The sequence below is a fragment of the Capsella rubella genome, unplaced genomic scaffold (genome assembly GCF_000375325.1).
Source record: "Capsella rubella cultivar Monte Gargano unplaced genomic scaffold, Caprub1_0 scaffold_7, whole genome shotgun sequence".
NCBI classification, from domain to species: domain Eukaryota; kingdom Viridiplantae; phylum Streptophyta; class Magnoliopsida; order Brassicales; family Brassicaceae; genus Capsella; species Capsella rubella.
This window is the reverse complement of record NW_006238917.1, coordinates 2,680,274-2,704,632: the sequence shown is the minus strand read 5'-3', so window position 1 is coordinate 2,704,632 and position 24,359 is coordinate 2,680,274. Positions and strand designations below refer to the sequence as shown.

Here is a 24,359-nt window from a genome sequence, read left to right as displayed (position 1 = left end):
ATTGTCCTACTTAATATGGCCCAACTTCATTTGCCGCCTTCTTATCCTTGAGACTTAAATTCGTGTCCTAGTCCTAGTCACCCAGTTTGGCCTAATCACGTAAACATCTCTCAAAAAGAGAGAAAATAATCGAAATTGGAACATTGTTTTGGGTATCATCGAAATCTCTGCAGCGGCACTTGTATTATTAGATTTCGTTGACGGCTTTTGTTGTTTAATCTATTATTTATTAGATATTTTATTATTATTATAGATATATGTCTCTCTTTTAAAAGTTAAAATGGTTGATATGTTTGTTCCTTGTATAATAGGGCTTACTATTATTATTATTTAGACTTTAAGAGACTGGGGCTGTGGGAGGTGGGGGGCATTGGTCTGGGAACAAGTTGTGTAGTTTTGGGCATTGACTTTGGGATGGGCACAAAAGTCGATGCGAGAAGAGATTCCTCAACGAGGCTACAAAGTAACTGTGTGGTCTGGTCCTCTCTCCTTTTGCTTTCTTTTCCTTTTCTATTTTCTTCTGTGCATTACATTTTTTTCTTTTTTTTTCTCACGGATAAAGAATTATTTTTCTGCAATATTTTACGTTGCATATTATATATTGTGCATGTGTAAGTAATTATGAAACTCTCTAATGATTTTTTTTTCAGTAAAATCATTTGTAATCAGACTATATGAAACTTGCTTATGATTTATTTTTTTTGTGTGATAAATTTAAACATTATGCAATTACCCTGACAGCAGACTAGCCTAGCTATACGAATGGAATAGCACTTTTATATATCTAGATTATTATTAGTTGAATAATTTGGTTTTTATTTTTTTGCCATTTTAGGGGAAATGTGTATTTAGAAACATATTACTATTGGATTTAGAAGGAAATGATTTTCCAATCCGTTTCATAATTAAACTGATATTATACGGTTTGATTTATACAAGCTAAATTGGTGTCATAGTTTTTTTTTCTTTTCTGGGGGAAAAAAGAAGAAGACAATGGTCAAAAGAGCATGCATGAACACAAATAAAAAGATTGTAGTTTTATGAATGGAGAATTCAACCACAAGTTTGACAAAATGATAAAAAGAAAAATACGACTTCATTGATACCCAAAAAAAAAATAAAAAAAAAAAAAGACAAAAAAAGAGAGAATTGATTTGTTTGATGTAAATTTTATTTTGATATATAAGAAAGGAAAACACGAGCAAAAGAAAAAGGAGTTTCTTTTAGTTATCTTATTCGAAAGGTAAAACTGTTTAAAAATATAAAATAAAATAAAAAAAGGGAGAAAAAGAAAAAGGAAGAGAAAGGGGGAAAAAAAAGGAAGAAGACAACCCATCCCACACAAACACACACACGCGCGAATCAACAACAACACTCTCACTTTTGATGGTAAGAATTTTTAGGAGAGAAGAGAGGCAAAACTCGCTCCCTAATAAACTTACTTTTCTCTTTTGCTTTGTATTTTGGTCTCATGCTCTCCTCCCGTGTCCTTAAGTTCTAAATTAAGGGGGTGTATTCAAAGTAACATTTTAAGAGATTTGAGTTTTATTGAGATTTTGATGATTTTAGGGAACTTCATATGATTTATGTAAAATCCTTTCAAATCCCACCTAAAATTATGAGATTTGGATTTTTATTTTTTTAACTAAGAAAGTTCTCTGAAATCCTCTAAAATCCTCTGAAATCATTTAAAATCAAATCCACAAACTGTTTTCAATAACAGTGGATTTTAAGGTGGATTTTAAAATGATTAGTTCAATAACACTGGATTTCATAAGACTTTTTAAAATTCATGATTGAATAACATTGGATTTGTAAACTTTTTACGAATCACTTGAAATTCCACACTGAATACACCCCCCTAAACCACTGTCTCCGTGCGTTAATCTTGGTTTCTTTTCCTTCTTCTTCCATGCCCCTCGGCTTTACTTTATTACTGTATCTCTACTTTTTCTTTAGATATATATATGTTTTGAGTTTTAAATATAAACTTAATAGATTATATCTTTAGTCTTAAAATAGATTATAGAGAGTGTTCTAGTATACATTATAATCTGAATTACTCTCATCTTATATAGTTATATTAAAAGAAAAACTTAAGGAGAGAAAAACTTACCCCAACTATAAAGAAAATTGGCTGGTGTAGTGTTTTTTCAGTTAACTTATTTATTAGAACAAAGAGAGAGTTCGTTGGCCTAAGTTTTCTTTTGTAAATCCTTTCTCTATTTTTAAAAGTGTGATTCACTATTGACTGAACTACGACTTCGACTTGCTTGCTTGCTGTTATTCAGTATTCACACACACCCAATTTAAATCTGACTCCGGAATACACAGAAATATCAAAATTATTGGTCCAGAGTTTTTGACATTTATTATTAAATAATAATAATGAGTTTAATATTAAAATATATAGTAGTAGGTAATTATGTTTGACCGTCAATTATTACATTCCAATGAGACAATAAAAACCAGTTAAGTAAAAAGTCAAATATTTATTTGTGTGTGTTCTCACTTCTTACACCTTAAGGTTGGGTAGTGAAGAAGAAGTTAAGGGCATCCTCAATGCAAAGGATCTTAGGAGGTTTTTACCCTAAGATTTGCAAGGAGGGTATATTATATAAGGTACCCTACTTGCAAATCTTAGGGTAAAAACCTCCTAAGATACTTTGCATCGAGGATGGTCTAACAACACAAACTTTACCTTTTACTTGTCTTTCTCTTCTCTCTCTCTCTCTCCCACACAAGAGAGAGTATCTTTGTAGATAGGAGGGATTTGTCAACGCTCTTCGAAAAGAGGAACCCAAGACAAGAAGCTTCTCTTCTCTTCTCTCTCTCTCTTCTACAATAAAACCATACATTCTCTTCTCCTTAAAAATCCCATCTTTCACAGGTCTCTCTCTCTGCTTCTTCACCACTCTCAATCTCTTTCACCCGCCAAGCTCAAGCCTTTTTACGTGTATGTTTTCTCTTCTCTCCTCCTTTCTCAACCAACAATTCACTACATACATCCATCTCTTCTTCTTATTGAAATCTTTTAGTATCCTTTTTCTCTTGAATCTGCGCAGATTTAAGCCACAAACATCAACAACATGGGATTCTTAGCTGGCAAAAGAAAATCACCAGACGACGAAGAAGATACAAGAAGCTCACTAGCTTCTGGATTCCCCATGGATGACCTCAACGACGACGTCCTCGAGAGAGTCCTCTCTTGGCTTCCACCTTCTTGTTTCTTCCGCATGAGCTCTGTTTGCAAGAGATGGAAGTCTAGCCAATCCTCTACAAGCTTCAAGCTCGCCTGCTCTCTCATCCCTACTCGAGATCCTTGGTTCTTCATGCTTGACCATCACCATTCCTCTTCCTCTTCTTCCTTCGTTTTCGATTCCACCGAGAACGCCTGGAAGAATCTCAACCGCCGCGATTTCCTCCACCCCCGCCGCGATTTCATCCCCGTCGCTTCCTCCGGTGGCCTGCTCTGTTTCCGCTGCTCCATCTCCGGCGACTTCCTCCTCCGTAATCCCCTCACTGGATCTTCCCGTGACCTTCCTCCTTCCCCAGTCTCTCAAGATGACAACAAACCTCTCCAAGCTGTAGCCATGACCACCACTGCTACTACTTCCAGCTACAATCTCGTTACAATCTCCGGTGAAATCCCAAATCTCAGTTTCAAGATCTACGACTCAAACACAGATTCATGGAGCAAAGACCAAGAATTGGAGTTAGCCAAGAACAATGATTCATCACAACATGATGATACTGACATTGGCACAGTCTACTTTCTTAGCAAGACTGGAAACGTTGTGGTTGCGAGTAACAATCTCCAGAGAAGTCCCTCGAAGCAATACTCTTCCGTTATCACCGTTACAGAAGACGCAGAAGAGACAGTCTATTTTCTCAGCTCTTACGGCACAATTGTAGCTTGTGATCTCACGAGACGATGCTTCACTGAGCTGCCCAAGCTTCTTCCTCCTTTCTTAGAGTATTCCATCGACTTGGTGGAATGTAATGGAACAATGTACGTGATTCTCCTCTCTGAGTTCTTCCAAAGCGCGACTTTAAGGATCTGGAGACTTGACAATAACCGGGACTGGGTTCAAGTCGGGATGCTGCCTCCTGCGTTGTCTCATGAGTTATACGGTAAGAAAGGTGACATAAACTGCGTCGGTGGAGCTGGAAACAAGATACTTGTGTGCTTCAATACGAGTCTTCCAGAGGTGTACTGTAGATACTTTGTGTATGATTTAGTTGCGGAAGAGTGGAGCGAGTTGCCAAGATGCTTCAAGGATGGTGAACCTATGGATTTCGTTTCCGCTCTTTCCTTCCAACCTAGGATTGAGGCTACAGTTTGATATTTAGCTTCTCTCTATTCATGGATTTAGGTTTAAATGATTTGTAAGGTTTTTTTAATGTATTCTTTCTCCTCATGAGAATGCAATGTAATTTGATTTGTAATCTATTAACATTTGTTTAGGACAGGAATGGTCTGCTCTAAGGAAAAACTATCAATGCTTTGTTGAAATGAAGCTTTACTTTCCAAATTCTAGTTACCAATAATCACCACATGAGCAAATACCATTCTTGAACCGGTGAAACCGGTTTGCATCTCTAAGCACAATCTCTCTATCATACACCTTTGCTATATATTTCATCGCGTTGTGACAATCTCCACAAATGCGAAGATTCTTAATCACTCGGATTGGTGTGGATGGAGGAGTGCTCATAAGTCCAAACGCAACCGCCAGCTTTTCGCTGTGGTAGTATAGCGCACGCTCTTTCTCCTCCTCTTCTACATCTACAAGTGTGAAATCTGTCTCAGGAACATACCCTTCTTGTTTGATGTCTCTTATCACATCTTTTACTTTCCTGTATATCAGCTCCGTTTGCGGGTTTGTCCTATCATCCACGACAAATACATGGATCTTCTTTTTCACCTCTATCCAACTGATACCAGGGTCCTTCTTCACTTTCTGCCCTTTCATCATCCTCCTGGCAAGTTTCATCTCATCCCATTTGGAAGCAGCAGCATACATGTTGGATAAAAGCACATAAGCCGATGAGTCCAAAGGGTCTAGCTCCAAAAGCTTAGATGCCACTCTCTTCCCTGTTTCTGTGTCACCTTTAACTCGGCAAGCTGCAAGCAGAGTTCTGTACATCGATGCTGAAGCTTCCATGGACATTGACTCGATCAAATTTTCAGCCTCTTTGAGAAATCCAGCACGGCCAAGTGCATCAGCCAAACAAGAGTAGTGTTCTATTTCAGGTTTAATGCCATAGTCACGATGCATTGATCCAATATGCTTATATGCCTCTGATACCAAACCTGAGTGACTGCAAGCAGACAGAACGCCGATAAATGTGACCTTATCAGGATTTATACCCAGAGATTTCATCTGTTTGAAAAGCTGGAGAACTTCTTTCCCTTCCCCATGTTGAGCTAATCCCAATAACATGGCATTCCAGGCAGCAATGTTCCTCATCTCTATTCTTTTAAACAAAGAATATGCATCGTCTATGCTTCCGCACTTAGCATACATGTCCACAAGCGAAGTTCCAACAAACGGGTCACCAGTGCAATTCAACTTGAGGGCATTTGCATGAATTTGGCGCCCCTGTTCTAATGCCGTCAAACAAGAGCTTGCTTTAGCAAGTGTGGCTATTGTAAATTCATCAGGCAACACTCCTATGAACCTCATCTGGCTATAAACATGAAAAGCTCGCTCTACTTCTCCATTTTCTATACATCCTGATATCATAGTCGTCCAAGCAACATCGTCAGGCACAGGAATAGTATTGAAAGCAAGCTGTGATGCACTCATATCACCACATTTTACATACATATCCAAAAGCCCACTGCTGACCCATAGATCTAAGTGATATCCAGATTTGATTGCATAGGCATGGACTTGTCTTCCTTGATTTATTGCAAACAAGGAACCACATGTCTTAATCACTGTTGCGAGCGTAAAATCATCAGATCTCTCTCCCTGTTTATGCATCAAAGCAAAGAGCTTCAGAGTCTTATGACCGTCATGACTTTGGGTGTAACCAGACATCATGGCATTCCAAGCGACAAGATCAAACTTACTCCTCTCAAACAAAACCTCTGCCTCAGTCATACATCTGTTCCGAGAGTAGGCATCAATCAGAGCAGTAGAGACAAAACTGTCAGCAACATTGTTGATTTTAATTGCATGAACATGAACTTGTTTGTTCAACGACAAGCCTTCAGGCAGAGAGGAAGCAGCCTTTAGAATACTCGTCATAGTATACTGGTCTGGTGTAAGGCCGTAACGTAAAAGCTGCATAAAGAGACACACTGCTTCCATTTCTAGGCCACTTTGAGAAAATCCGGCAATAACTGAGTTCCACGAAATCAAATCTCTTTCACTCATAGTATGAAATACTGTCCTAGCGAAACCAATTTTTCTCAGTTTACAATACATGTTAATTAGACTATTTGCAACGGTGAGCATCCTATCAATTCCTAACTTCAATGCCAGACAATGAACTTGCTGCCCTAGTGCTAAACTATCTAATCTAACAGCTGTAGCTAACACTAAAATAAATGTGACTTGATCACATACCAAGTCGGACTCAACCATATCCCCAAAACATTTGAGAAGAGCTGAATATTGGCCTGCATGGAGATATTCACTCAATCTTTTGTTATTGGATATTATCTCTGAAACACCAGAAGCATCATCACCATGTGCAAAGGATTTGACTTGTCCTGCTTCAGAATCATCACCAGAAATTCTAGCGAGTAAACGGGAAGTGATTTCATTGGGATGTAAGCCACTTCTATGAAATTCAGAAGAGAGACCTATGGCTTCTTCCTTAAAACCCATATCCAGATAGGCCTTCAACATCAAGTTCCATAACACCACATCTCTATAAGGCATCTCCTCGAACAAAACTTTACCTTGCTTAACCTGACCAAACTTCAAATAGATATTAACGAGAGCTCCGGCAACAAATTCATCTCCGTCCAAACCAATCTTGCAAGCATACCCATGAAATGACTCTGAAGCCCACACATAACCAGAGTTCAAACACAGTTTCAACATTGGAGCCAGAGTCATTCGACTGGTATACACAACGTTCTGGCGTAAAGTCCGGAAAAGAAGAAAAGCTTCTTCAATGTTCTCGACAGAAGCAGATTCGGAAAACTGGGCATAGGCAGCTAAAACTGAGTTCCAGGAAACAAGATCTCTTTCAGGCATTAGGTCGAACACTCGGCGGGCGTAAGTGAGTGATCCACACTTGGAGTACATGGAAATGAGATTGTTGACCAGGAATCGTTCTGGGATTTCCTCGGAGGATAGGATACGTGCGTGCGTACATTTTCCGAGGGTCAAGTCCGACGTGGAGATTGCATCCCGAAGAAATCCGAACCATTGTGAGGAAGAAGAAAACGGCGAAGCCGAAGCAGCAGAAGTAAGACGAAGAGGAGGAGGAAACAAGAGGAGACATTGAACTTTGGGAGATGTATGAAAGGAGAAAGGGATGGCCTTGAAGGTCGCTCTTGCTCGCATGATAGGGTTTAAAATGTAACCTTTTTAAAGATGAGTTCAGGTGGTTGTCTTGCAAATCAAGCAACTCATAACTCAAAAATTTTACTTAAAAAATCATGAACACTTTTCCAATCAGCAGCTAATAACAAGACCTTTTTTTTACTGCGTCCAAATTAATTAGTATACTGTAAGATTCAAACTATTATAACAACAAAACAAAGTTTTCGATATTTATCAATTAATCCAGACATCCGTTTATAAGAGACTTTTTTTTGTTTCTTTTCTTCTTTTATGAAAATTGCAAAAAACATACAAATATTGAAAAATGAACATATTGATTATCCACTAGTTTCAAAAATATTGACCTAGCTAACATGAAGATGTTTTTTCTTTTTCTTTTTTCGTTTATATAGATTTGACTGTTGAAGTTGTGAGGAATGATCGATGAGTCCCAAATCCCGAGTTTAGAAGTCTGAATGAAGTCTGACAATATCCAAAGTACGTACGACTTTGCACCCGAATTTTGTGTGTTGTTATCTATAATCATGTGATCAAATTGTGGTCGTAGTTGGAATTCTCACGATCATACTTTTTGTGACCAGTGAAAATGTCCTTTGGAGATCTCAAATACATACTATGCTAGTTACTACACTTGATTGTACTGATCAAAGCTAGGTTCCCCCATGCCCAATACTGCCCAAGACTTTTAATGTTTTTGTTTTTATTTTTATGGTACCCCCAAGTCTTTGCCTCTTTGGTATGGAAAAAACACAAAATACAAAGAATGGAAACAAATACTCCATTATTAAAAAAAAAATACATAATTCCTTTAACGTACACGTCCCTACACATTGAATAAAAGGATTATATATTTCAATGATCTTTCTAGATTAAGTCTTTTTTTGTCAATTTTTCTCACCCTTCTTTCTCATACTCTCTCTCTCTTTCTTTCTTTCTTTCTCGATCAAGAAGAGCGAGAGGCTATTTATTATATGTGGATGTCGTCATACCTCAGCCCGACGCGCTTTCTAGAAGGCTACCTCCGCCGTTGCCTCAAGGGGGCAGGACTGACGTCTCAGACTCTTTCCATAGACTCTGAAACGACCATCCACTTCTGGGGCCCACCTCACCGGAGCGACGACGACGACAGACCGGCGATGCTTCTCCTCCACGGCTTCGGTCCATCGTCCATGTGGCAGTGGCGGCGACAGATCCAAGCCTTCTCTCCCTCCGTTTTCAGGCTTTATTCTCCCGATCTTGTCTTCTTCGGCGACTCTACCACTTCCTCCACCCACCGCACCGAAGTCTTCCAGGTTCTTTTTTTTTCTTTATCATAAACCTCTCTTCTGGTCTCTTTTGTTCTCTCTCTCTCTATATATATATTTGCATGTTTTGGTTCCACTTATATATTTCCCACTAGATTAATTTACCGATTATAATAAAAATGAAGAAACAGAATTTGAGAATGACTATTACGAACAAAACTCGGTTATTAGAACTCTAATTTGTGTTTAATTAGATAAAAAGAAAACTGTTAGAAGTGTTTTTTTAATATACATAGCAAACACATACTTATATCTTAATAAAAATAAAAAATCAGGCGGAATGTATGGCAAAGCTAATGGAGAAATTAGGAATAGACAAGTATAATGTGGTTGGAACAAGCTACGGCGGTTTTGTGGCGTACCATATGGCAAAAATGTGGCCTGAAAAAGTGGAGAAAGTAGTGATTGCAAGCTCTGGCATCAACATGCGAAAGTGTGACAGTGAGAGTTTATTGCAACGATCCAACTGTGAGTGCATCGAGAAAGTTATGTTACCATCCACTGCAACTGAGCTTCGCACCCTTATGGCTTTGGCTTCTTCTTCGCGGATTCTTCGTATGTTCCCTGATGCTCTCTGGAACGACGTTATTACTGTAAGTAGCCTAAACTATTAATTCTCTTCTTCTTTTTTTTGCCTCCATATGCTGTCATCTTAATTAATGATTATCAAACGTTTATTGAGACATTTTATTTTCTAGCTTAATTTTGAAACTAATCCGGACTTATAATCATATATGTAGAACTTATATAAAAAGAATAGAACAGAGAAGATAGAACTACTGAAGGGGGTGACTTTTGGCCGGAACGAGAATTTAAACATCGATCCTCTTTCTCAGGTATGTTAATATGTACTGCTTGTTCTTTTACTATTATTCAAACATGTCACAAAACTACGTCTTTAATTACGTAATTTACTTCAAAGTTAATATGAGTTCATATAGTTAAATGCACTACTCATCTTACTAATAGGAGGTCCTAATAGTATGGGGAGACAAAGATCAGATATTTCCTGTGAAGATGGCTTACGAATTGAAAGAGTAAGTAAAATTATATCTTGTACTCAAGTTTTGACGTATATATATACTAAATGAATCGTTTTTATATATATCAACATTTTTAAGCTTATTATTTAAATCATAGTTATAAATTAACAATGGTTGGTATTTATATTTGTGTAGGGTTCTTGGAGACAAAACGAAACTAGAAATTATTGACAACACTTCGCACGTTCCTCAGATTGAATGTGCACAAGAGTTCAACAATATCGTTTTGAGATTTTTGAAGGGTTCTTAAGAGCGTTAATTTTGTGTACGTGCTACATGATTCTTCAGCTTGTTTAGTGTTAAACTATTCATGACGTAACCTTGCTTCTTTACTTGCCATGCTTTCTCATATGGTGTCAGACCAAAAAAAAGTAATTTTAATACGGAAACAAATTTTCCCTAATATGTTTTATTGTTCTTTCCATTGTATGACTTAACTCCTTGTATAAGTTTAATATATGTGAAAACATTGAGATGCAAATTGGTGCGAACGGAGTGAGTTACGAGTTGGGTTGGCCACCAATAAAAAGGAGTAAAGGACAAAACTGAGTGGGTTCAAAGTTGGTGGTTTCCCAAACTGCCAAAACAATATATAATTATATAAATCACTTTCTTGTAGAAAAAAAAAAAGCCACAATTGCTAACCACGTATGCCCTCGTTACCAAATCCCTCACGGAAATGTGCGAATCGTCGTCGGCAAGTTTGCCCATTACCGTTTTAGTAAAGAAAAAACTCAGAACGAATTGAAAACCATGGATCTCAAAAGAATAATGAGAATTCATTCAATACATAATATTTACAAAGATGTTCTACCATTTACAGTCCAAACAAAAGAAAAATACTGACAAACTACAAACATTTGATTTGGCCATTATCATATAGTATAATTCTACAATTACCAAGTCTAAGCTTCCTTTGTTCATTCTCTTTAATGAGAATATTGCATTTACCAAATTGTTTTTTCAACTCTAATTGATGCCTAATCAAGCTCATATGCATCAAATGATCTGCTTCGAGGCTGAAGCTGTGGAGGGTTTCTTCACAAGGGACTGTGCACAAGTATATTCTGATACGAATTTTGGTGGTTCTATTTCAGATGGGTCTAATACTGGAATAGCCTTGTCTATATCTTCTGCAGAGAAAGGAATGCTGCACACACACAAACAAAAGAGAAACGATAAATATAGTGTAGACTACTTATCCTAAATCAGAGTTAGATAAACTTGATTAAAGAGACCCTTAACTCTCAACCAAATGCCCAACCAAACCCTAAATGCTAAAAGCTTTTTACAGTCTAAAAGTATTCTCAGAACTTCAAATGACCTTCGTCAAGCTAGATATAAAAAATTTCTGTCTATACCATATTCTTCTACTTTTGTATAACTAAACTTGAGAACCAAATAACTGTTGAGATATTTCATTCAAATGAAACAAAAAAAAAAAGAATAACGGAAGAGAATAATAATACCTCATATCATCATCCAACAAGAATGAATTCGTAGTTAGTTTTTGGTTATCCTTGTCCAAAAGAACTCTCATTTGAGTAACCACCTACAGCGCAAAGACATGAGAAGGTGTTTTAATAGACATTCAACCCAATTAAACCTCCAGGTTTGGGACTCTGGAAATTACTCACCTCATTTGAGACACTTTGAGTTCCATATTTATCGTCCCAGTACATTGTACTTATTCGATATATTTGCCTTATTGTCAATACCTATTACAGAATAAAATAGTGCAGAGTATTTCATGAGACTGCAAAACTGCTTTAATGCCTGGAATTAAAACCAACAAAACCGGAAGCTAAGACAAAATAACAACATACCGGGCACAGATCCTGCCTGATTTCATCCAATGATTTCTTTCTTTTTTGGTGTATTACCTAGGATGGAATTAAAAATTGCATTAAATACAAACCAGTTAAAATGCAAATTCCCGTTCAAAAAAGAAACACGCTTTTTCTTTATCAGAGAAGATGAGTTTTACCAAGAATCCAACAGCTTGTCTAATGTAATTTAACTCATGCCAAGATGTTCCTGCAAACTGCATTCATAAAGTTTTAGATCACAGATAGCATCCATCTAAAAAGCAACCAACGGGTGTATAACATGGTGTACCTCTTCCTTTGCATTGGCTATCCACTTCTCCAATTCTGAAATCCCAGATTTCACATATTCCCCATTTGAAAATGTGCAACATTCACGACGAAGAAGAAGACTGAAAAAGAATTCAGATTAAATATGCAGAAACAAAAGTAATCTGCAGTATGCGATACAACAAAGAACTGAAATTAAGATCACATTTACCTGTTGAAAAGTGATAGGTTGATAAATGAGAAAACCTGAGTCACAAGTTTGCGAATGAAGAACGAGGGTACCTACGAATACAATAGTCAGGTTAGAAAAGATTAAAAAAACAATGAAGATATTCTTAAAGCACAAAGAACCATGGTACATGACCAGTCGAATTGCTAAACCTCACATGTGGAGAAACAGGAAAAGAACAAAGTACTATTTCTAAGACATAATTTAGAGCAATAAAATTTACATAAACTCAGCAGAATGGATGTTTATCCTTGGCAAAAAAAAACACTTCATATGAAGCTGCGTCGGTAGAAACAGACATTATAAGTGAAACTATGGTATATACATACATGATTTTCGCGTAGGCGGGACATAAGAGAATCCAAGAATTTGAGTATACTTTCCCATTGACTACTTGGTGATTGCTGCGGCACACCACCTGGTGATCTAGATTTTCCAGCAATTCCTCGTGAAGCTTTGGGTGCCTTGAGAATCATTAAAGAAACACGTGAAAAATCACAACATATTTCCCCAAAAATTTCTTGTATATAGAAACTAAAATGATGAATCTCCACCACAACTCAGTAGAATACAATTTTTTTATAAGGCTAGCTTCACTAAATTGTTGTTTTCTGATGAATAAAAGGTACCAACAATCAGTCAGATCTTCTGTCACATAAAAAAACATACAATGCTGTATACAGTTTGATACTAAGTACTTCAAATAAGAAACCGTAATTTTTTAATTTTATCTTCCCACCAAACGGCGTATAAAGTCCCTGTAACAGAGTATTTTGACGAACTAAAAACAGTTTTATCCCATCAATAATCTAGACACGCAACATCAGAGCTGCTGAATATGTATCTAATTTTGAATTCTTACCTGAATGCATGATCCCAGAAGCGGTGATAATTCCTTTTTCAAATTATCACGAATTAAACCATATATCTTCTCCACACATGCTGTCAGCTGCTGTTTAAATAATAAAGCTGGATATCTTGCTTCTATGTGCGAACCACCATCGTCAGGTCCATGAAGTTTAAAAGGAGACCTTGCTCCCTGGTACGCAAGAAACAAAATGTCAGTTTACTATGTAAACATTTAATAACAAGATTATACCCTACTACTGAATCCCTATAGTAGTTCAAAACCACAAAAATGAAACACGCAAACTACTCTCAATGCTCAAGTGGAGATATCAATTGAACTCACATATGTAGCCCTCCCAGAACGCTGAGCATTAGCATTTAGAAAACTATTCGACCGCAAATTTCTCTGCAAGAGACATAGAAGTGCTGAAGCATTTGAGAGCCAATATGGTAATAATACACTGTTCTCATCTCCGCCCTGAAATAAACATATAAGACACAGACGAAATCATTACATGAAAGAGTCCCCATCAATTTATTTCTGGTAAACCAACATGGAAGAAAGTAGTTACAAAATCCATTCAGCAAGGAGATAGGTAATATATGTTACAACACAAGAATCACCTTCAGGGCTTCATTGATTCCCTCGATAATGATATTAAATATGGCCGTGCTCTCAGATTCAAAGGCATGCCAGTGCAGAAGACATTTATATATTACACAAGCAGCCAGTGGCTTATCCACATTGAATCCCAAATTTTCCTTTATACACCTGGAGAGCAATTCGTAGTTCTCCTGCAATATAGAGGTAAGGTCACTTATGTCAACATTAAATCTACTTTAGCCAACAACAAAAACGCATTATGTTATTATCACTTCGGGAAAACAAGTTCCTTCCATCATAGTCAACAGTGTTTTTTTGAAAAATTGACAGCTTAAGATGGCAGTAAATTAGTACCAGGTTTCTTTCTGCAGTGAATTTGGATCGACGTGACTCTGACATGCTATGTGAAAATGGCATGATGTGCTTGGAAGGTGTTGGTGTCTCCTGTATATATTTATTATGACTTAAGTAGAGTACTCATTTTCGAGCATAAACAAACTAGGAATAAAAGATATGATAGATGTAATGAAACATATAAAAGATTAGAAGGTGTAGTTACTTACAAATATAGATCTCCTGTCATTTTGGGCTGGTACAACAGCACTAGAATATTTCTGTTGGGAGAAGGTTGCAATAAACTGTTAGTTAAAGGTGAAGACTACAGAAATCAGGATGACGGCAAATGTGTGTGTGCATTGAGAAAATGAAAGCACATGTTTCAGAAGATTTATCTATTTTACAGGAGCTATGCTTGAACGAAACCAGGAAAAAAATCTATCAATTAACAAGCAACATGGTGAAACGCATGGTTCAGATATTAAGGAATTCCCACAGTGCAGTACTTCCGCACATGCATATATCAGAAAGTGCAGCATAGAATAGTAAAAGATTACATACTTCACCAAGTGTCTGACCAACCCTCTCTGGGGATGTGATTAGCGTCTTTTGCCTCAAGACAAGGTTCTCGTTTTCCAGATGAGAGAGTTTCTCCTCAAGACTGAACAAAAAAGAATTCAAAGAAATAAAACAAAATGCTTGTTGGACGAAAATCTAGGGGTGACTTGAGATGAGAACTGCAACTACAAACCTTTGAACACTCGTCTGGAGTTCAGAACATCTTTTTTCAGTTTCCTTCAACTTCTGTAGTGTGTTACTGCAATCACTTTTAGCATTGAGAAGCTCCTTCTCTAGAACCAGATTCTTCTTTTCCAAGGAGTTCATCGAATTCTGTGAATAAACAGTGTTAGCAGAAACCCATGGACAGCCAAGACAACAGGAATTTGGGTCTCTAAGCAAAGAGGGAAAATATTATCAAAAAGAACCAATATGATGCTATGTTGACAACAGAAAGCGCAGTGAAAAAGAAAAGAACAAGTCATGCTAATCAAAAGATGTAATCACTTCAGAGACCATTGCTCAGAATCTCTTAACCCTTTCACAAACACAATTAATATATCTCGAATTTCACACTCTCCCGAACCTGGATCATTTTAAAACAGTCGATAGCAAAGTTCTATATAGCGAGAAATAAGAGGTGTCTATACTTCAAATTGCAGCCACCACTCTTTAAGCACAAACAGAGAATTATGGAAGAGTACAAAAGCATGACCAACCAGCAGATTAATTAAATCATGATTGTAGTTGACCTAAGGGAAAAGATTCAACAGTGTCCTATTATGACCAAGAACGCTGAGAAGCTATTAGTACACTCCCAACAAATGAAGTGTCAGTGGTCATCAATTTTAAGTGGAAAACAAGTGAAGTATTTCTACATGCAAATATCATGTGTTTGAAATTTTCACAGGTTTTCGGCAAAGTCTTTGCCAATCAGCCAAGGGGAAACTCATGATGGAAAATAGAGCTCTTAAAAAGGTAGACCAAGTCCCAAAATCTAACACAATAAGCTTTTTAACATATATAAAAAGAGGAATATTACCTTCAACAAGGCATTATCTTTTTTTAGTTCAACCATTCCAGTAAGCTCTCTCTCAACAGCAGACTTCTCTTTCATGGATATTTCTAATTGCTTTTCAAGCACTGCATTCTTATTGCACTCATTAATGGTAGCCAGCCTAGCTGCGTCTAGTTTGAGGCTGAAGGATTCCAATGTTTTCTGAAGCTTAGATATTTCACCTGACTTGGCCTCCTCTCCACTTGTCTGCATTTACAGCACTTTGTGGTTATTTACTCTTTTCCAGGAGATCAATACAATATCAATGACAAAATTTGCAACATACTCTCAAACGTTTCTCAAGCTGCAACCGCCATTCAAGATCTTCTAACCGCTTCTCAAGTTTAGTTTTAGCTAATCGTAAAGCACCTGCTTCATTAGCTGCCTGCAAGATATTGATGTGCATGTTCATAGTTTGAGTAACTACTTTGTGAAATGAAATAATCCTACTTTAGACCATAACTAAAACTTACTTGTTTAAGTTTTCTAAATTCTCTCTTTGCAAGCTTCTGCCGCCAACGACACTGAATAGCAATAATATTTGATCGACGGTGTCTGAATGCTGAGCGAAGCTTATGGATTCTCCAATGAGCCTACCAGATTTATAATACACAATATTCAAGCACAAGAAATGCGTTAGAGAGTGAAATCATGAAAGAGGTTAAATACATAAGGGAACTAGACGACTCTAGATTACCATAATAATAACACAAAAGTGTAACACAAGTGTACTATACGAACTTCGAGATTATAAGTACCTGAATTATAGAGGCAGCTCTAATCTCTTTCTGATGTGAAAACTTTAAGCGAGTTGAATCAGCACGGATGCAAGACTGTATTGTAATGGCAGCTGATACAAGTTTTACAAATTTACATCTTGATAGCCACCTGCGTACATGCTTTTGTACCAAGACAGCTGCTGCTGCATTCCTTTTGCTGACATAAACATTTCGAGATAGGCATCCTTGCCAACAGAAAATATTATTAGGCTTAGAATTAAAACAGAGATAGTAAAAACAAACAAACATATACAATGCAAAATTCACTAGTAACCACAATTTTCCTGGGAGATCCATGTGAACATGCTTAGCAAACGAAGGCAATACAATATTTTTCAAAGAATAGCACATTAACTGCAAGATATTTAAGTAAATCTCAAGATTTTGGATATTTAAAAAAAAATCTCAAGATTCGATAAAGACTACCAAATTTTGAAAGCCAGAGAAAAGCCACATGCACAAAGAAAGAAGAAGAATAATAGTAAATGAGAAAGAAACCTCTACAGTATGCCTGAATTGAAATTGCAGAAGCTCGCGCAGAGATGAAATTCTGATGCGTAACAAATGTTCTCAGTCTTCGCTGAATGAGTCTTGCAGAAGCATCAAGAACTTCAGCTCGCTTAGAGTCCAAAATGCCAATTTGACCAGCTCTAAGGAACACTTTTGTCCGTCCTAGCTGTAAATGATGTTCCAAATATTAGCAAATCAATTAGAGTATCTAGCAAGAGCCATGTAGCAAAAACCATTTGGTTTTCAGCCCACCAAGAAGCATACCTGATAATTTCCAAGACCTAATTTCCTCAAGATTTTCTCAGTCAGTGCCTGCTCGTCATTGCTGCAGATAAAGTATATAAACAAGTTACTCGTGGTTGACACAAGAAAGATTGTTCAATGCAGGATACAAGAAATTAGACACATTTGCAAGTATAGAATCAATAACACTTGAAAACAATCTGAAAATCATCTATAAAATTATCGCACCTCTCATCCATGAATTCTGGAGCTAGCAGACCAAACCGATCCACGAAGTCTGAATAATTCCTTCGAGTGGGATACCCTGCTAGACTAATTCGAACAGCTTCTAGTACACCCTATCCAAGTGTGAGATACAAGACATCATCAAAGTTAATAAACCAAACAAACGAAACGAACATAAAGCGAGAATATGAAAAGACTAGTACAACGAGCTGAAGTGTAAGCTAAATCACTTTAATGGTCAACTATAAGGACACAATCAGGAAACTGAGAAAATAGCTAAACATGTACTACAACAGTTGGACAGCAGAATGGCCTTAAGAAGAGAAGGCTTAGTTCATTTAAATCACGTCAACAAATGTGCACAAAGATGGTAGGATCATGATATACACATAATGCATTTTGATCTTTACAAACTCCATATGTATAATAGATTAGCAAGACCAAATAATTAATGAGCACAAATATGAAGTTAATAGCCTATCATGGATCATGGCTGGTATGAAAATATATGCAATCGGTGACACGAAAAATATATATAATCATGCTAAAAAGACATGACACACTTCATATATGCTAAAGAAAAGAACAATTGGGGATACCAGACTACCTAAAAACAAAAACGGAAAAAAGACTGAAGCTTTCTCTAATTATACACAGACCATAATTAACAAAGGAAAATGGAAATAGAATAAGATAACGTAATCCACTAACCCCACAACGAAGTTGATGTAAAACACTAAGACTCTCAAACTTTTGAGGTTTGTTGAGTGAGTTCGGCTTCACACAACGAACATAGTGAGGCTCTGTTTTGCTGAGAGTTTCCATGAGGGCTTGAAGTTGTTGCTAAAGACAATCAAAATCGATTATTGATTTTATGATCAGTAGTTTTTGATATATGTAAATTTCATGGCTGGAACCTTGCAATAAAAAGAAAATTAGCTAGACAATTTCCCTACCTTAAATCTGGACGACACAGAAGAAAATTTGTAAGAAGATCTGGCAGACTCTTCCGGGGGTGGGGGGAAAAGTCCAGCAATGAAAGGGCATTTGGAGGAAGACAGCAGATTGCAATGCTCCACTATAGTATAATCACGGTTTTTATCCAAAAAGGCTTCAGTTTGATACGTAACCTGCAGAAATGGTATGGCAGAAACTCATTGAGATCTTAATGGAACAAAATTACATTAAGCTATGTCCTATAGCAAGACTTGCCTTGCCAGCATAATGAGAGAGAGTAAAATCCGTCTCAGAAAACTTTGCTTTCTCCAATCTCGGATGAATTTTAAAGTTCTGGAACAGCTTCATTGAAAATGACTCATGAGTTGATCTAGGAAACATGCTGCATATATGGCAAACGAAGATATGTCAGCCCAAATAAAATATTATGTATTGTGGAGACACAAGATGAGACAAGATATTGTACCAAGCTTCATCCAAGAGTGCAATTACCCCAATAGGCTTCTGCAGACAGCAAAAAATAATAACAGTAGAATAAGAGGACGATTAATCAATTTACTGTCATGTTTGGTTGATTTAAAATAAACAAAAATATAAAAAGGGACACACTTCTTGAGGCTATAACTACCAAAATTTGAAAAGAAGATATACCATACCAAAATGGAACAATTATTTTAACCAAAACAGAAAAGTCTCTTTCACAAAATTCATGCATTTATAGACCGGAGCCTTTATCATCCATATTTTATCATGGGAAATTGGAATAACAATGGCATCTTGAATAGACCTGCCAGTAAATGTGTTGGCGACATCAACCAGGCCTAACGTATACAACATGCAATATAACAATAGTGATACAGTTTGTTTCTAAACATGCTGACGGAGTTGAGTATTGTCAAAGCAAAGCAAGAGAAAGAATAACATTGAATTGAACCACACAATTTTATTAGAGTTCGTGTTTAAAGGGTGTTGAACTGACCCAAAAGGCCAAACAGGGGGTTATGAACTCTTTATTTCGACAATCTAGATAAATTAATTGTAAATAAATATAAAGACATGAGATTTTGAAACCAAGATTAACATCCCATATTGAAGTTCTGATACAACCTAGGTTGTTGCAAGATTTGGAGATCACAAAAGGATAGGAGGCATTAAATTAGAACAGAACAGGATCTAAAACCTGAATCTAACTGAAACAGAGAGAAACAAACCTTCTCAATAAGGTCCAAGACATCCTGGTTGTCAATAAACTCAATATAACTCCAATTAATTTCTTCTTTTCTGTACTCATCCTGCTCCATCTTGAATACATGCTGCAAACAGACCAGAGATCATAAGGAGAGGAAAAAAATATTCTCTGGCAAAAATTTTGAAAGAGTCACTTATATTACCTCATTGAAATGTTGCTGCAGCTTTTCATTTGCAAAATTGATGCAAAATTGTTCAAAACTGCAAAATGAAACAGCCCAGAAAAATTTATAAAGTTTACACAGTCCACAGCTAAACATGGTGCCCAATAAAACTAACAGAAAATTAGGACTGAGAAAGGAAAGAACTATCTTTTAATTAGCTCCACGGATCATTGTTAACCTGTTATTCTTAAAGCATTCAAAGCCATAAATGTCCAGGACTCCTATTTGAAAACGGGAGTCTGGATCTTGCCCAACAGACTTATTGATCTTATCAACCAGCCTGACAGAAGCATAAAACGAGTAGTTTAAACACAAGTGTAACACATCAACAAATACCCATTAAATGAAAAGATTAATAAAGTAAATGCAAACCAGTCAAACAGATGGGCGTAAACAGTCTTCGCAAGTGTATCCCGGCTAGCAACAGCAGCATTAGGGTCAAGTGCTTTGATAATGATACCTTCACGGGTCAGAATTGAACGTGTGTAGAGAGAAGCCAGCAAAAGATTTGCATCACACCTGATAATTTTGAATGGATACAACAAAATAAACAAAACATCTATTTGTACACATACTTAAAATGAGTACTATCAAAAAAACTTATGTACTTGAAAAGATCAGCAGCCATCTGCAGATGAAGTCTAGATTCCCGATCTTTTACCACAGAAGAGTCGTGCTCTCTCCCTGAAGAAAACTCAACATTTCCAAGATGTAAAATCGCAGCAAGCGTGCGAAATATTCCTTCCTGATAAATGATTTGTGCAGGAAACAAAGCAAGGACTTTCAGAAACTCACAGAAGAAAAAAACATATGAAATTCAATTAGAAGTAAAAAGAAAAAAAAAACCTGGTCGTCATGACTTATGCCCACAATATCCATTGCTCTCCTTGTATTCTTATACTCTTCTGCACTGCTGACTCCTTCTAGTTCATAGGTCTTGCTTTGATTTAAATAATGAAATTGACGAGGATTGCTTAGTTTATATTTCTCAGCGTCCTAAACAAATAAGAACATTGACAAATTAGTAATCAGCATTGGTAAATTGACAAAATCAGAAAGTAAAACCTAGCGTAGCTCAACCAGATAATAAGAAACCAAAACCAATATCTTATGAGGTGTATACAGAGCAGGAAAAAGAATTACACTCCCTGAAGCGCACAACTGATAAAAACAATGATAATTCCTCTCGGGGTCTGTTATTCGGACTACACGTGATCTCTCCAGAAGATAGGTTCTGATAGCAGCACCAGATATTCTACCATTTTCGTCAAATTGGATTTCGACAAACTTTCCAAAACGGCTAAATAAACAAAAAATCAGCAGATCCGTCAATTCAAGGAATCATACAATTTAATTGGAAAAGGCTACGCCTACACAAAAAAGTAACTGCAGTAAAACTGTAAAAGTACCAGACTTCAAAAATAAGATGCAGTAACAGAACATCTAGATTCCAGAACGCATTAAAAATTGCAGAATGAGATTCCAGAATCATAAACTCTAATTACTTCTACACATATGAAATGGAAAAAAAGGAAGGTAATTCCTCCTGTTAAGCAGTAAGATTGTTACCAAACTTCAAGTACAGGGACCATTATAATAAACCAAACAGACCTCATACTGCATTTCACACTGATACAAGGGGCTTAAAGTCTTAATGAGAAAAGCTGTCAATAGACCATATTATCTAAAGTAGAACCACCAGAATTCAAAACATTCTTAAGGAGATATCGACATCTTACAGTGCCAATACCACTGGTTTCAAACAGCTCGAGATAACTTACGATAAACATAACGGCATCCAAAAAACTACTATGTGTACTAATCAGTGATAACGATACTGTCATGAATCTTTTTATTGAGAAATGACATAAGAGCACTTAAAGAAACACCTCCCAGTTTTTCATTGAAAAATAATTCAACAAAATAAAACAAAATTCCATAACCCACCTGGAATTATCATTTCTAACTGTTTTCGCATTGCCAAATGCTTCCAAGAGAGGATTTGACTGCAGAACAAGAAAACTAAAATTAGAATAGATCACTCAAAATAAAGAAAGTCAACCAGAATCACCCCCAAAAAAATTATCTACAAACAAATATTAAGGGAGGAGGGTCAAACGCATCTTCCAATTTCGTTTATTCTAACTCACCAAGAGAAAATATACATATTATGTAAGCAAAATCTTACCTCAAGGACTTGCTGCTCAACACTTCTATCATCTTCAGCAGCCCGTCCCCCGACAAATGTAAGATACTGCATGATTAGTTTTGTTGTCTCAGTTTTTCCAGCTCCACTCTCACCGCTAACTAGTATTGACTGACTTCGACTGTCGTCAATCATCGCTCTGGGTTATAAAGCATAACTATGGTTAATTGATTAACATGACTGATAGAAAGAGTTAAAAATAACAGAAACATTAGAGAAAAAAGAGTGGAGCACCTGTAAGCAACATCAGAAACAGCAAAAACATGTGGACTGAGCTCACCAAATGGTGCTCCCTTGTACTGCTCCATCATGTGCCCATTGTAGAGATGTGGAAGCTTTTTAAACGGATTAACAGCGATCAGAATGCTACCAGTGTATGTCTGTAAAAGAAATAGAACGTAATTTAAGAAGATATGCAGTCAGGAATGATTTAATAAAGGAATTGCATAAAAATCAATAGGGACATAAATAATTAGATACCAAGCTGCAATCAAATTTTACAAAGAGGCAAGCCAGCATTATCAAGGGATCTAGCTGAGTACAAACCGTCTAACACATAATACTTTCACCGAGTAAATACGGAAAACAAGCCCTCTATAACTTTAGATGGAATTTTCAAACCTATACATAATTCACTTGCAGTCCAACAAACTAATAAAAAAGTGGTTACGAATATACAAACTTGATAATCCCGCCAAAAATAGTGCTTATATAGGAAAAGAAATAGTTAGGGTTGGATAACGAAGGTGTTTTACGTGCAAGTGGATACCAGATACGCAAGTTTTTTCAAGTGAATGCCTGTAATGATAAATGCATTTAGTCACAGTAAAATTAGTCACTTCAGTATTTCCCTTTTTCGATTAGGTAATATATCAGATCACAATTATAAGTAAACATCTAGAGGCATCCATGACAAAGACGAACAAAATACAACAAGTGGAGGGAGATCAAAATGTTTTCTCAAAAAAAACCACAGACCTCAATCACATGGGTCATATCAAGTACTTCAAGCACTCGAGGCTCAGTTTACTGATACCTAAACTATTCGAATGCATACTTCACAGCTAAATCTTAAGTCTTAAGGACACCTATCGAAAAATGGATTATAGTTGCAGTTACATGGGCAGAAGAAAAAAGAACCGGAATCCACTTCATATGGAAAAACGGCTTAAACCAGAAATGCATAGCCAAGAAACTCCAAAAGCAACTATAATTCGTTCTAAAGGAAAACAACGGCGACTGAGTACGATATTACCACAAGGAAGAGTAAACAGTCCATATGGAATGAAATCCGACTCAATAAAGTATCCCAGAAATACAGTCACGGAGAGCTCTTCATAAACAAGAACAAAAATAAAAGAGAAAGAACTCACATATATATCATTAAGAGCGTATCTCCTCTGTAGATTGTAAAGCACACCAGCTTCGTGCAAGTAGGTAAGCTTGGTCATATCATCCACTCCATTATGCTCTTCATCATCGGGATCCCTCCGAAATAGCTTTTCCGGGGAAACTAAAACCTAAACACCCCCAAAAAAAAACGCAAAATTAGCAAGGAAATCACATCAAATTAAGCGCGAAGAAGACAAAACAGAACAAATTAAGCAAAAAAAAACGGTTAATCAGACCTTCTTCCCAGTGGAAGTGTGAAGATGGAGCTTGTTACCAAAAGAATCGAGCACATCAGCAGGAATCCAAGCGAAATCCTTATCTTCCACCCAAACCTTATCGCCCTTGCGCAGATTCATTTCCATTGGAAGACAATTTCTCATAAACTCGTGATGGGAGCTCGGGAAGAAAACCCTAGAGAATTAAATTGGGGGAAGCAAGAGTCATAGAGAGAGAAAGAGAGGTTGCGCCCAGAGAATTTTTCAAATTTCAAACCAAGAATGAGAATAGAAACCCTAAGGAGAGAGAGAGAGAGAGAGAGAGAGAGAGAGAGATAGAGAGAAGAGAAGGCAAACTTTTACTACTGTACAGCTTTTTTAATTTTTTATGGTTCAAGTTAAAAACCGCTCTCACCAAAAAAAAAAAAAAAAAAAAAAAAGGCAAATATCAACAACAAAAATGACTTCCCGCCCTCAACAACAAATATTAAACAACAACAATTGCTATGCTTTTTTTTCGTAAATCAAACTAATAAACTTACTGATACTAAATTATGTTATTTTTAGCAATTTATAAAACTAACATGTCGCATTTGGTATTTGATCATATCTTTAATTGTAAACTAACACCTGTCGAATTAGGAAGAAAGTGATATAACATGACCAGTTTTTAGCAAAGACTTGTTCCTTTTTAATTGCGTTTGGTAATGCCACGCAGACAAGATCATGAATACGCATATCAACTCATTTCGTATTCTTCTTCTACCACATCGATTTATCACTCGTTATTTTGCCTTATGAACAGCACAAAT

The 24,359-nt window shown here is 36.6% G+C and overlaps 4 protein-coding genes across 4 annotated transcripts; 2 read left to right on the top strand and 2 right to left on the bottom strand.

Moving 5' to 3' along the window:
* The first annotated feature begins 2,744 nt into the window (after positions 1 to 2,744).
* On the top strand, positions 2,745 to 4,472 carry LOC17880951 (F-box only protein 13). Its single transcript, XM_006283753.2, has 2 exons — positions 2,745 to 2,956; positions 3,066 to 4,472. Exon 2 carries the CDS (start codon positions 3,090 to 3,092, stop codon positions 4,344 to 4,346), a length of 1,257 nt encoding a protein of 418 aa, XP_006283815.1. The 5' UTR covers positions 2,745 to 2,956; positions 3,066 to 3,089; the 3' UTR covers positions 4,347 to 4,472.
* A 12-nt stretch (positions 4,473 to 4,484) lies between these two features.
* Positions 4,485 to 7,532, bottom strand: LOC17877889 (pentatricopeptide repeat-containing protein At4g33170). Its single transcript, XM_023777965.1, has 2 exons — positions 6,582 to 7,532; positions 4,485 to 6,296 (listed from the first exon to the last, which is right to left on the bottom strand). The coding sequence occupies exons 1-2, from the start codon at positions 7,530 to 7,532 to the stop codon at positions 4,542 to 4,544; spliced, it is 2,706 nt and encodes a 901-aa protein (XP_023633733.1). The 3' UTR covers positions 4,485 to 4,541.
* Positions 7,533 to 8,308: 776 nt separating this feature from the next.
* On the top strand, positions 8,309 to 10,303 carry LOC17877648 (2-hydroxy-6-oxononadienedioate/2-hydroxy-6-oxononatrienedioate hydrolase). The gene is made up of 5 exons (XM_006284059.2): positions 8,309 to 8,824; positions 9,112 to 9,429; positions 9,577 to 9,672; positions 9,806 to 9,873; positions 10,015 to 10,303. Exons 1-5 carry the CDS (start codon positions 8,504 to 8,506, stop codon positions 10,127 to 10,129), a joined length of 918 nt encoding a protein of 305 aa, XP_006284121.2. The 5' UTR covers positions 8,309 to 8,503; the 3' UTR covers positions 10,130 to 10,303.
* Positions 10,304 to 10,635: 332 nt separating this feature from the next.
* On the bottom strand, positions 10,636 to 23,897 carry LOC17879000 (myosin-15). The gene is made up of 38 exons (XM_006282935.2): positions 23,569 to 23,897; positions 23,314 to 23,460; positions 22,175 to 22,320; positions 21,923 to 22,079; positions 21,682 to 21,740; positions 20,878 to 21,034; positions 20,581 to 20,730; positions 20,343 to 20,479; positions 20,107 to 20,253; positions 19,913 to 20,014; positions 19,714 to 19,771; positions 19,534 to 19,635; positions 18,789 to 18,826; positions 18,578 to 18,704; positions 18,322 to 18,495; positions 18,077 to 18,208; positions 17,369 to 17,478; positions 17,162 to 17,222; positions 16,886 to 17,063; positions 16,367 to 16,572; positions 16,082 to 16,201; positions 15,895 to 15,993; positions 15,594 to 15,815; positions 14,745 to 14,884; positions 14,555 to 14,654; positions 14,221 to 14,271; positions 14,012 to 14,101; positions 13,678 to 13,848; positions 13,397 to 13,531; positions 13,067 to 13,243; positions 12,534 to 12,668; positions 12,187 to 12,257; positions 11,998 to 12,097; positions 11,867 to 11,923; positions 11,706 to 11,762; positions 11,517 to 11,597; positions 11,349 to 11,431; positions 10,636 to 11,029 (listed from the first exon to the last, which is right to left on the bottom strand). The coding sequence occupies exons 1-38, from the start codon at positions 23,710 to 23,712 to the stop codon at positions 10,879 to 10,881; spliced, it is 4,572 nt and encodes a 1,523-aa protein (XP_006282997.1). The 5' UTR covers positions 23,713 to 23,897; the 3' UTR covers positions 10,636 to 10,878.
* Between the last annotated feature and the right edge of the window lie 462 nt (positions 23,898 to 24,359).